Here is a 12716-nt window from a genome sequence, read left to right as displayed (position 1 = left end):
TCCCCCCAACATCGCTTGACAACCGATGCTGGTGTGTTTACGTCCCCGTAACTTAGCGGTTCGGCAAAACAGACCGATACAATAAGTACTAGGCTTACAAATAATAAGTCCTGGGGTCGATTTCCTCGACAAAAGGCAGTGCTCCAGCATGGCCACAGTCACATGACCGAAACAAGTAAAAGAGTAAAAGAGAGAGTAAATAATACAATATTACATAAGCATTTTATAATGTTTCTTTCTTTTCTGGAAACTCTTGCTCCAAAAAGTGATACAGTAGCAAGGATTAACTATGAATTAATGAATAAGATTCCAACAGTCATTAAGAAGTACAAATCAGTTGATTCAGTCCTTGATGAAAATGAAGCTGTCCATTACCCAACAGAATTCCCTAGTTGCCTTGATCCACCTGGAACACCTCCACATAAACCTTTTCTGAAGGTAGGAGTCCCAATACTGCTTCTAAGAAAGTTAGATCCTCCTAAATTATGCAATGGTACAATGACAGAAGCTACCATCATCACTGGATGTGTTGCGGGAGAAGAGGTTTTCATTCCAAGAATTCCAATCAAACCAACAGACATGCCATTTGAGATCAAACGAACACAATTTCCAGTGTGACTTTGCTTTGCAATATCTATTAATAAAGCTCAAGATCAGACATTGAAATCTACTGGCTTGCTTTTCTCGTGGTCAACTTTATGTTGGTTGCTCCAGGGTAGGTAGTTTGCAAGACCTATTTGTCTATGCTCCAAACCAGAAAACAAAGAATGTTGTTTACTCAGAAGCTCTTACGTAATTTCTTTCAGCATAAAAGTGGTAAATTTTGTATTTTCGTTTATTACCTCCAGGTATTGTTTTCAGTCGTGTTTGTTTGTTTGTTTGTCCGTGGACAAGATATCTCAAGAACTGTTGGGTGGATTCGGATGAAACTTTCAGTGATGTTTAGCCCTGTGACTGGCATGGTCTCATTAGATTTTGGGATCAATCCGATACCGGACAAGGGTTCTGGATTATTTTTTATATTTTCTTTATTTTATTTGTATATGTAAAGTTTCACATAGTTCTCTTGTACATGCACACGAATACACACATATACTCACACATTTTCAGCGTTAAACATTACCATCCCATTTCCATTCTACACACACACACACACACGTACACACACGCACACATACACGCAAACATACCTCTCTTTTACACATACATATACTCAGGCTTCAAACGCCGTTTATTGGCTTTTTCACCCTTTCCTTCGTTATTCATCTATCACGCCTTCCTTTCTCATTCAAACGACGCTTTATTTGCCACTTCGTTTCTTCTTTCTCACTGTTATTACTTTCTCTCACACCTTTCCAATCATGGCTATTACTCTCACAACGTTTCCTTCACTGTATTAGTATTTCATCTCCTCTCTTTTCACCTCTCATTCAATATATAAATGAATGGATTACTTTTCCGTTTGAGAGCGATCGGGTTCATTTTTTGTATTCTCGTTTGTGAGAGCAGATTTTATTCCAAATATTCTCATTTTAAAAATCATCTCCGATTAATCGTTGAGAGGACTTTGATGTTGCGTTGGCGGAGGTTTGCGCTCTCTGAGTGCTCTTGTTATATTATTATTATTATTATTATTATTATTATTATTATTATATTATTATTATTATTATTATTATTTCGTATTTTGAATTCAGAATTGATTTCCCAATTAAAGAATAAATTGAATTTAGAATAACAAATTCCTATACGACATATTTTGCTTTTTTCTTCCAATACATAAAGAAAAAATTTCGTTCCCGGGCAACGCCGGGTGTCTCTTATTTCTTTTACTGCCCGCAAGGGGCTATACACAGAGGGGACAAACAAGGACAGACAAACGGATTAAGTCGATTATATCGATCGCAGTGCGCAACTGGTACTTAATTTATCGACCCCGAAAGGATATATATATATATATATAAAGCTTATAACAGGTCACACATTTCTGTGTTCACAATATATTAGCAACAAGTTGAAGACAGATGTTTGCATAACGTGTGAACGTAAAAATGTAAACACTAGTTGTAAACATGTTATCGGCCAATTGTTACAGACAAGATGAGTTGATGGAGAGAAGAGACAGAGACGGGCTGATGACGATGAGAGAGAGAGAGAGAGAGAGAGAAAATAGAGAGAGAAAAAATAGAGAGAGAGAGGGGAAAGAAAGAGGAGGAGGATGGTTACTTCTCTATTGCAGCAACAAGTGCAGCAGCAGTAGGAGACACTGCTTCCTCTACCCGCCTCTCTCTCTCTCTCTCCTTCTCTTACTGTCCATCTACCTGTTTCACTTTCTGTGTACGGTTGCGTGAGCGCGTGTGTTTGCGTGCGTGCATGTGTGTGTGTGTGTGCATTTGTCCATCCACATCTTTCTGTCACAACCCTCTCGTTCTCTGTTCCTCTCCTCCTCCTCCCGCTCCTCCTTTCCTCTTCCAATTCTTCTTCTCCTCCTACCCTCACTCACTCCCTTCTTCCGCTCCCTCTCCCTCTCTCTCTGTTTATCATTCTTTCTCTCTCGCTCAGATCCATTAAGCCGGCGTTTCTATTGATTCCCGTTACATTCAAAAGATCGGGCGTCGTCGTCGGGTATTTTTTTTTTGTTTTTGGAAAGGTGTGAAAGACAAGAGTTATGGACTCTTTCCAAACACAACCTCTAAGATCTTCATCACAAAAGTATTACCACTGACTATCAACCTTATTACTAACTAGCCATCAACTTCTCTGCCTATATCATCCATCAAACATCATCAATATCAAAATCATCACCCATTTCTGTAGTCACCGTTGTTACTATTATTATTATTATTATTATTATTATTATTATTATCATATTTATAATCATTACTATTATCACAAGTATCAGCAGCAGCAGCAGCGACGACGACGGAAACAACAATAACAACAACAGCAACAACAACAACAACAACAACGACGACGACGCAGAAAGTCTGATGAAAGTTACAATAATAATATTATCAATAACTTCTGTAGGCAACCCCCGAATGGAAAATTTAAAGGATAGAAATCAAAACAAACTCTGAGTGAAAGGAAGCAGACACACTCGTGTACTTGTTGGAATTTCAAATCTGCCTGCCTGCCTGTCTGTCTGTCTGTGTCTCAATTTCCTTTCCATCTCTTTTTATCTGCTCCCTCCACCTATATATGCATTTTACATTTTATCAATGAAAAGTCATTCTTCCTAACTTATATCAATCAATCAATCGAAGATCAATCCAAGTATATATAAATATAAATACATATATATATACATACTTGACTGTGTGTGTGTGTATATATATATATATTTATGTATGTGTGTATGTACGTAGACCTGAGAAAATATATATAGTTAATAATAACTAGCCCCTTATACACACAAACATATTTATACTTACGTACCTACATACATAATACCTCGTGTTAATAAATACATAATTCATATACGTACAATTCAAACACACGCACACATACAAACATTTACAGTATCTGTCTCTATCTATCTATCTATCTATCTATCTATCTATCTATCTATCTATCTATCTATCTATCTATCTATCTATCTATCTATCTATCTATCTATACATACACATATGCGTATGTTGATATATTAACATAAGTACCTATATGTATATGTATGTATATCTAAATATATCTATAACATATATCATTTATGTATATTAAGATATAAGGAACTTTTAACAGCCGTAAGAACTTCGAGGAACTGGAAACATTTCGGAAATTGTATATTGTGAATATCAACTCAAAACATCAACGGATTAAAACGCGTGGATATCTCAGGGGATTTTAATCTTTATAATTGTCTATTTTCAAAAAGACATCATTTTGTTTTAATTTAAAAAAAAAATTATTATTTACCTCTGTGAAATTATTATCCGAACACAGAACACTACTTTTTGCACCAGTCTCTAAGAAACAGCTATATATAGAAGGTAAAGTTAAAATGAAAACCATCCACCTACAAAATCAAGATTTGCAATCCATACATTTACGTCAATTTATTTTACCTGGGTAATGATATATTATTATATGTAATTGAACAAATAATCCAGACGGTGGGTGTTGGCTTTTCTTTCAAACGATCCTTTATAAATATAAAGTAATATTATCGAGTGTTTAACTGAGAAAAAAGAAAAATATCAACTAGAAAGCAACAGCAACAAACTTTAAATGCAACGACAGACAGCTGACCATTTTGGTTGCTTTTCTTATGTTTTGAGTTCAAATCCTGTTGTAGTGAATGAAACAAAACAAAATAATAAATACCAACAAGATAATGCAGTCGTTTTAGTTGACTTGTAATAAACGCCCCTTTTATTACCAAAAAACAAAACAAAAAGAAAAGACAGAGAAACAAAAAGCTGGCTTTTTGCCACAATAAGAAGTCCTTACCATATCTCTGCATTTTAAAAACTTTTTGGTGGATCACACGTAAGTACGACCATTACTATTAATATTAACAAGCAGAATAATATTATAAGTCTGTTGATGCTGTTACTGTTATTTAAACCTAAGTCAGACGTCACCGGTAGATCTATGATAAAAATATTCCAACCATAGCCAACTCGTCTTTTTTCAAAATGTTTTTTTTTTCAGGCACAGTATATTTAAGATTGTATCATCCAACGCGTCCATGTCTTTGTCTGTCTAACTGTCAGTCTGTCTGTCTGTCTGTCTCTTGTTTACAGACTGATTTGAGAAAAATTTAGCTGCTACATCTAGCACGCCGACCGACCGATATATAATGCTTGCATGGTCGGCTCGCATCGATGCTGGTTATGTTGGTTGCGCGTTTGTTTATTAAATGTCAAACGTCCAGTGCTGATTGAATCGGGAAATAAATTAATGGTACGCAACAAGTACAAAGAGTGTGAAATTGTGTGTGTGTGTGTCTGTGGTGATACAGGAAAACAGAACTCAAAACGGGCATATAATTTTATATCTATATGTATGTATGTTTTTTTTTATTTCCTCCAGTCATTTTGACTGCGGCCATGCTTGAGCATCCCCCCCCCCAGTCGAACAAATCGACCCCAAGACTTATTCTTTTCTAAGTCTAGTACTTATTCTATCGGTCTCTTTTGCCGAACCGCTAAAGTAAACACATCAACATCGATTGTCGAGCGATGGTGGGCGAACAAACACAGATACACAAACAAATACGCACACGCATATATATATATATGGTACTTAAGAAGAGTGGTCCCGGTGCGCGCACTCGCGTACTCGCGCATCCGCGTTAACTAGTCGTGACTAGTCGATCCTTACTTTGTGTTTTTGTTTTTATTTACTTTGTTAGGTAGTCGTTGTAGGATCGACTAGTCACGACTAGCTAACGCGGATACGCGAGTACGCGAGTGCGCGTACCGGGACCACTCTTCTTAAATATGTCTACATACATACATACATTCATATATATATATATATATACGACGGGCTTCTTTCAGTTTCCGTCTACCAAATCCACTCGCAAGGCTTTGGTCGGCCCGAGGCTATAGTAGAAGACACTTGCCCAAGGTGCCACGCAGTGGGACTGAACCCGGAACCATCCGGTTGGTAAGCAAGCTACTTACCGCACAGCCACTCCTGCGCCTATGTATGTATTATTTAATCGGCAGAATATTACTGAGTGACTCGAAGGCCGAGAGTTTCGTACACACACACGCACACATGAAATGTTTTTGTTTATAGTGTTGGGCTCCTTGATATCTGTCATAATAAACCAAACCGTACGGTATAAAAAGGACATTATTAACCAAACTGTTGTTGTTATTGTTTAACTCCGAAGGCAAACCTTATTGAGCAACACACCTATGATCAAATACGTTCCATCTGTCATCATTTCTTCTTCTTCTTCTTCTTCTGCTTCTTCTTTTGCTTCTTCTTCTTCTTCTTCTTCTTCTTCTTCTTCTTCTTCTTCTTCTTCTTCTTCTTCTTCTTCTTCTCTTCTTCTTCTTCTTTTGCTTCTTCTTCTTTTGCTTCTTCTTCCTCTTCTTCTTCTTCTTCTTCTTCTTCTTCTTCTTCTTCTTCTTCTTCTTCTGTGGACTGAATGCATTATCTAAAAAGAACCCACCACGCCCCTGTGTTATGATGCGTCTTGATTGGGGAGGGGAGGGGGTGGGTGTTGGCTATTTCTTGAAGGTAGGTCGAACGACCACGGAGAGGCTTCTTCAGCGTTGGTTTGTATTACTTGTTAAGTGTCAATGTTTACTTGCAAACCCATCAGATTCCTAACACTGCCCTAACTGGAATTGGGACGGTCACGAATCGAAAAGAGTCTGATAAAAAAGAAAAAAATGTCTAAGACCATATGAACTAGCAGTGGTGTAAGTTGAAAGATGCCAATGAATCAAAACGAGTCGGCAAAAAATAAATTGGCTTAGTTGAGTGTCTGGAAGTGAAGACGAATTGTGATGTGGGGTTTCTGAGAATTGTAACTTTTCTCCCTTTTTTTGTTGCCAGGGCACAGGAATGACCTTGTGATTAAGGCGTTCGCGCTGTAACTCCATAGTTTCGGGTTCAGTTATACTGCACGGCACCTTGGGCAAGTATCTGCTACTATAGCCCCGGGGTGACGACTGCTTTATGAGTGTAATTTGGTTGACAGAAACTGTGTGGAAGTCCGTCGTGTGTACATGTTTATGTGAAAAGCACTCAGTATACTCTGTAAAGTGTTTGGCGTTAGGAGGGGCATCCACCTTAGAAACCTTGGATCTATTCGGTTTGAACGGCAGTTTTTAACATAATTTCTAGGTAACTAAAAAATTTTAAACTTCGTATACTGGTAGAATGTGTTTATAAAACATCTTTTTCTCTTGGCTTTATTGAGAAAATTCTATAGTTTGTAAGATATTTGTTGTTTTTTTCTTCAATTTCTGCAATTTCAACCAATCACTGACGTCTTTTGAATTAAAAAAACATTCTGTGCCTTATGAATATGTCCCTCGTTTAAGAAACATATTGGATTTATTTACATTTGTGAAGAAAAGAAGATACCCTTCCCCCCACTCCTAACCCTAACCCTAACTAACCCTAACCCTAAAAGAGATTGAAATGCAATAGATCGATACTAGGGCCATAGTTATGGGTGACAATTTCATATGACACCGCTAGAAAAAACTGCCATTCAAACCGAAAAGATCCGAAACCTTGCCAAAACAGACAATCGGAGCCTGGTGCAGTCTCCGGATTGCCAGTTCTAGTTGTTAAATGATGATGATGATGATGATGATGATGATGATGATATATATATATATTTACACACACATACACACACATGTTTGTGTGTGTCTTTGTGTTTGTATATTTGTACCTCTTAACATAGCGGTTCAGCAACATAGTATGATACACTAAGCTCCATACTTTGAAAAATAAGATAAGTACTAGGTCGATTTATTCAACTTAACTCTTTAAGGTGATACCCCAATATGTCAACCAGAGTAACTGACAAGGAGAACGATACAAAGACAGACAATTTACACAGAAGGGAATGATTTCTTAGAAAATGTTTTCAGGGTATATAAAAGTAACAAAAAGCATTGAATGCAAGTGTATATTGGTATGCATTATCAGAAAAACAAAGATGACGATAATACAGTCCTCTTGATACAGAAGGACTTCTAGGGTAATCAAGGAAGCTCACCAAGATCTCCCTGAACATCAGAGGCACGCGACCTCTCCAATTTTTTTCTCTCCGACTTAGAGACTTATACTCAAGAGTGGTGCCATTCACTCTTGCCATTTTTGCTACTTTCACCTATTTTTCAATAAATTCACTCGAGGACAGCATCTCACTCTTCACTCTCACCTTCCGTTTCTAGTGAAACTTGAAAAAAAAAAATCGGCGAGGGTTTTATCTAAGAGGAAAGTCTGTCCTCATACCTCTCAGCCTCGCCCATCACACGATTAAAGGTAGGTGGCAGAGTAAACATCACCAAGGGTTCAGCTGATAACCGCACCCATCCTACTCGTGACAACAGCTGTTCGACATGACTCTGTAAGTAAGTAATGACTGCAGAATTCATGTTAAACTTCGGTTGCGCTCCTCGGTAGCACTGCCAGGCCAATGATTCCTGGAAATTATCCATAGAAGTCCTCGATCAGAAAGTCCCGCGGAGCACACATTTGCTGGCAGCAGATGGACCTCCTAACCAGCAGAAAGCGTCCTTTCCACAAGAAATTGAATAGCAAACGCTCCAATCTGATCAGATAATAACTGGCACGACGGTCAGGCGGCAAACGTTAACGGGAAAAATGCAGGTATTCCCCACCTCCGCTTGCTCTTCCAGGAACTACTTCCTGTCAGTTAATTTCTAACCAAGACTTGGCCATATTCGTCTCTTCGTCCCAGTTCCTATCCATCTGGATGTTGGGATCGAACCAGCCGTCGTGATCTGTCAGTCCAGCGTTCTACGATGCCGTCTAAGAGCACGGCTTGTCTTACTCCAGGTGCCCAACCTCAAGTCCACCGACTAGTGCGCGTTGATCATGGACTCTGTCACCATCTCGTATTTCCTTAGAATGGTGCCAACCGTCTTCATTTTGGTGGTATCCAACACCATGATGGTTATGTTTTCCGCGTACGCCGACACAGCCCTTTCGGGCCCTAGTTTGAGACGGTTCCTAGTGCGAAATGGTTCCGAGTGGTCGCGATTTACTTTGACCACCAAGCGGATACCGCTGTGCATTGTAGGGATCCAGCCTCTGAAAACGAGCTTTGGACTGATCCAAATTGATTAGGGTTCCACCAAATCCAGCTTGATTCCAGCCCTCTGTATGATGTATTGCATAAGGTGGAAATTGTTGTGGATGGATTTGCACTTCCCCGACCAAATCATCGACAACAAGTGCTAACTCTGTGATTAGCAAAATTATGAGCTGAAGATTACCTACCACATCCCCTTTGTTGGTATCCTTTTTAAGCAGCGTTACCACTTCCCGGCTCAGTTCTAAGAATTGTTCCATTCTGCTGCCTAGTTGCCAAACAAATCCGGCATGAACTTATATAATTCGTAGAGTAGATCATCCAAACCGGGTTATTTGCACCATCGCATCGTGAATTTTAGCAGCTGTTGTCAGTTTTTCATTGGACATTACATATTCTGCAGTAGGTCCTCGAGTTAAGAACTAAAGCTTGTTACCGTCTCTGACCCATCGCCTTCCCCGTCCAGTCGGGCAAAGTTCTTCTGGAAAGCCGTACACATCTGCTTGAAAGCCGATCAGTAGCACGCGCCCGTCCCGAACTGTCAAAGAACTGATTGTGGCTTTGTTGCCACGTCGCGCCTCTCGCTCTCGAAACCATCAGACAACACGGGCTCTGATAGCGCAGCCTTTGTGTTTCACTTCGAAGAAATGGTCAAAGACCTTCTCGCCACTAACAGGTCGGTTGTTATGCCTTACTAAATGTCTCTTCTTGAGTACCGTCTAATTCTCCCTCTAATCTGTTTCTCTCTATTGCTAGCTCTTTGCTAAACGCAATCGATTCTGTTCTAATCGCCCTCTTCAGAGTGCCCCACTACCGGTTGTTGACGATTGCTTACGTCAACTGCCGCTCAACAAGTTCAACAAGTACTTATTGTCTTTGTGTGCTAATAAGAACATGTTCAACTTCCATTAACTGAGACCCTGTCTATGGGTCCAATATAAGTCGACCGATCAGATCATAACTTTGTGGTCTGTATTAGCCGACCAGTTTGAACTGTGGACATCTTACGCTATTTCTATTTGTTGGTCAAACAAATATTCTGTCTATGTATGATTGCTCTATGTCTACACTCTACTCGCAGCTTTCATTTCAATACATATTTCATAAATCTTATGATCTTCAAACGTCATGTAAAAAAAAAAAAAAGATCTTCCGTTGGTTTCCATGACGCGTATTCCAGTTTGTCAGTCAATGAGACTACCTATTCATGAATTATTATAGAAATTGACTGAGTATTCTACATACCCTTATAGCTTTAATGTAATACCGAAGCAAAACCCAGTTTGACACCGTGTGTGACAAAGCTAACCGTTTAAATTTCATTTACGCAGTTCAGCTGATCGACTGTCACACATGTTCTGTCCACCTGATTTCACTCATCAGATAATGCAATTCAGGACCACGGTAGAATACACAATACATTTGCACAATGTGCCGAGTTGTGGGGTCGAACATGATTGTCAAGCGAATTGCTAAATTATTCCGTTACTTTTCAAAAACATACGCCCATATTTTACACTTTCACAAATCGAGTCTTTTAAAACGTACCACCGTCACCAGTATAACTAAATAATTAGAGCTTATTCGTTCGAATATAATGATTTACTCCGGCGTTACTCAGAGATTGTTACCACGTCCAATCATTTATACGGCAACATTGGCGGGACAAATATCACGTGATGTTTCGTCCGACAGCACCACTTAATTTTTCCAACTACACTCTTCTCACTTTGAAGATGAGATTTATGAGGTTTTACTTAATGAATGAGCGATATTTACCCACCCACTTTTTCTGTTTCTTTATCTCTATTACCTTGAACCTTGAGTGTACGCTTTCACTAACTCTATCTCTTTTTCTCTCGCGCTCCCTTTCCAGCTGGGGAAGCTATGTACTCTCCTCTTTGGCAAAACACCTGCTCTTGTCCTCCTATCATACTACCACATGTTTCACTACTATACGCGACTCAGTTGAAGGAGTCTTGTCTTGTGAATACTTGGTGACCCCGCCAGTGCTAGTGCCAGGAAAAACGTTCCAGTGCACTCTTCAAAGTGATTGGCATTAGGAAGGGCGTCCAGCTGTAGAAACCATGGCAAAGTTCGGTGAAGCCCTCTGGCTCGTTAGTTCTGGTTGAATCGACCAACCCGTGTGAGTGTGTAAGACACGCTAAACAATGATTGTGTGTGTGTGTGCGCGTATGTGTGTGTGTGTGTGTGTGTGTGTGTGCGCATGTGCGTAAATATATATATGTATATACACACACATATATGTTTATATATGTATGTGTATATCTATGTATATATGTACGAGGGATGTTCAATAAGTAATGCCTCTGACCCACTTGTATTTGTTTGATCTAGCTGAAATTTTGCATGTGCAATTATTTATATCTCTATAGATTAAGTGGAAAATTACAGCTCTGAACTAATTGTGGTTTCTGATTTACAAGTGTTTGAACTGAGTCAAGTGTGAAATGGAGCCTGTTGAGTGTCGAGCAGTGATCCGGGTTTTGTATTTGAAAGGACGCACACTACGGGAGACTTTTGATGAAATGAAAGTAACTTATGGTGATGATGCCCCATCATATGACCTTGTAAAACGGTGGCACTGTGAATTCAAACATTGTCGGAACTCTGTGGAAACAGCTCCCAGATCTGGTCGCCCCCCTTCTGCCATTGATGAGGCATCTGTCTGTCAAGTTGAGGCTGCCATTTTGGAAGATCGACGCATAACTATTCGCCAAATAGCCCATGAGGTCAAGATTAGTACCGGGTTTAGTGGAAACTATCATTCATGGCGATTTGCATATGCAAAAGGTGTCTGCCAGATGGATTCCCAGGTTGCTTACACCTTTCCAGAAGCAAGAACGCTTCGAGTGCTCGAGGATGAATTTGGAGATGTGCCAGGAAGATGAGTCAAAGTTTTTCAAAAGACTGATTACACAGGATGAAACCTGGGTCCATCACTATGATCCAGAGACCAAAGCCCAGTCAATGCAGTGGAAGCACCGTGACTCACCTCCTCCAAAGAAGGCAAGGGTGCAGCCCTCCGCTGGCAAGGTCACGCTCACAGGCTTCTGGGACCAGGACGGAGTAGTGATGACAGATTTCCTGGCAAAGGGTTATCATAATTACAGGAGCCTATTATGCTTCACTTTTGAGGAAATTAAGAGAAGCTATCAAAATCAAGAGGCGGGGCAAGATCAGCAAAGGCATCCTCCTCCTGTAGGACAACGCTCCGGTCCACAACTCGCGTGTCACCAGATCAGAAGCACAGGCGTGCGGCTATGAACTCCTCCTCCATCCTCCCTACTCTCCTGACCTTGGACCCTCTGATTTTCACCTCTTCCCCCTGAAGTTGTTTTTGAAAGGAAAGCGTTTCGCAGATGATGCAGCCTTGATTTCTGAAGTCACGTCGTGATTGGAGGACCAAGCTGGGGTCTTCTACAAAAACGATTTCCAGAGCTGCACCAAACGATGGGAGAAATGCGTAACTATGGGTGGTTCCTATGTAGAAAAAGACTAATAACTGTGCCAAGTTTCGTTGCTCTACTGCTATGGGAAGTGGGTCAGGGGCATTACTTAATGAACGCACCTCGTATGTATATATGTGTATATATATATATATATATATATATATATATATTTATTTATGCACCCTTTTCAAATCTAGCTAGGTTCGTGGGCCCAGTCTCCTGGTTTCTATGATGTATGGAACGCCCGGTCTGGGAATCGAAACCGCAATCCTCCGATCGCGAGTCCGCTTCCCTAACCACTGGGCTGTTGCGTTTCCACGTATACACACACACACACACACACACACACACACACACACATATATATGATACAAAGAAAAACATGAAGACGAGGCAAAAAACAAACAAGGTGTATTAGGGTAACGCTAAAGAAAACTGGATGAAGTTTTTAACGTTTCATGTTTATAATCTTCCACAGAAAAGAT

At 39.9% G+C, this 12716-nt stretch overlaps 2 protein-coding genes across 2 annotated transcripts in view; both read left to right on the top strand.

The window, feature by feature from the left end:
- Window positions 1–228: 228 nt before the first annotated feature.
- On the top strand, window positions 229–618 carry LOC115213259. The gene has a single exon (XM_029782194.1). The coding sequence runs from the start codon at window positions 229–231 to the stop codon at window positions 616–618; it is 390 nt and encodes a 129-aa protein (XP_029638054.1).
- Window positions 619–3643: 3025 nt separating this feature from the next.
- Window positions 3644–12716, top strand: part of LOC115213529 (forkhead box protein J1-B-like) — a 228762-nt gene continuing 219689 nt past the window's right edge. The window contains exon 1 of the mRNA XM_029782550.2: window positions 3644–4485. The gene's annotated coding sequence lies outside the window, so the exon portion shown is untranslated. The remainder of the gene's footprint in view (window positions 4486–12716) is intronic.

Source organism: Octopus sinensis, linkage group LG6, assembly GCF_006345805.1.
Source record: "Octopus sinensis linkage group LG6, ASM634580v1, whole genome shotgun sequence".
In the NCBI taxonomy this organism is placed as follows: domain Eukaryota; kingdom Metazoa; phylum Mollusca; class Cephalopoda; order Octopoda; family Octopodidae; genus Octopus; species Octopus sinensis.
This window is presented reverse-complemented; position numbering and strand designations above follow the sequence as displayed.

Bases quoted from the DNA above. Each gene is read 5' to 3' on its own strand.
- LOC115213259 (XM_029782194.1), top strand. From the start codon at position 229: ATGTTTCTTTCTTTTCTGGAAACTCTTGCTCCAAAAAGTGATACAGTA.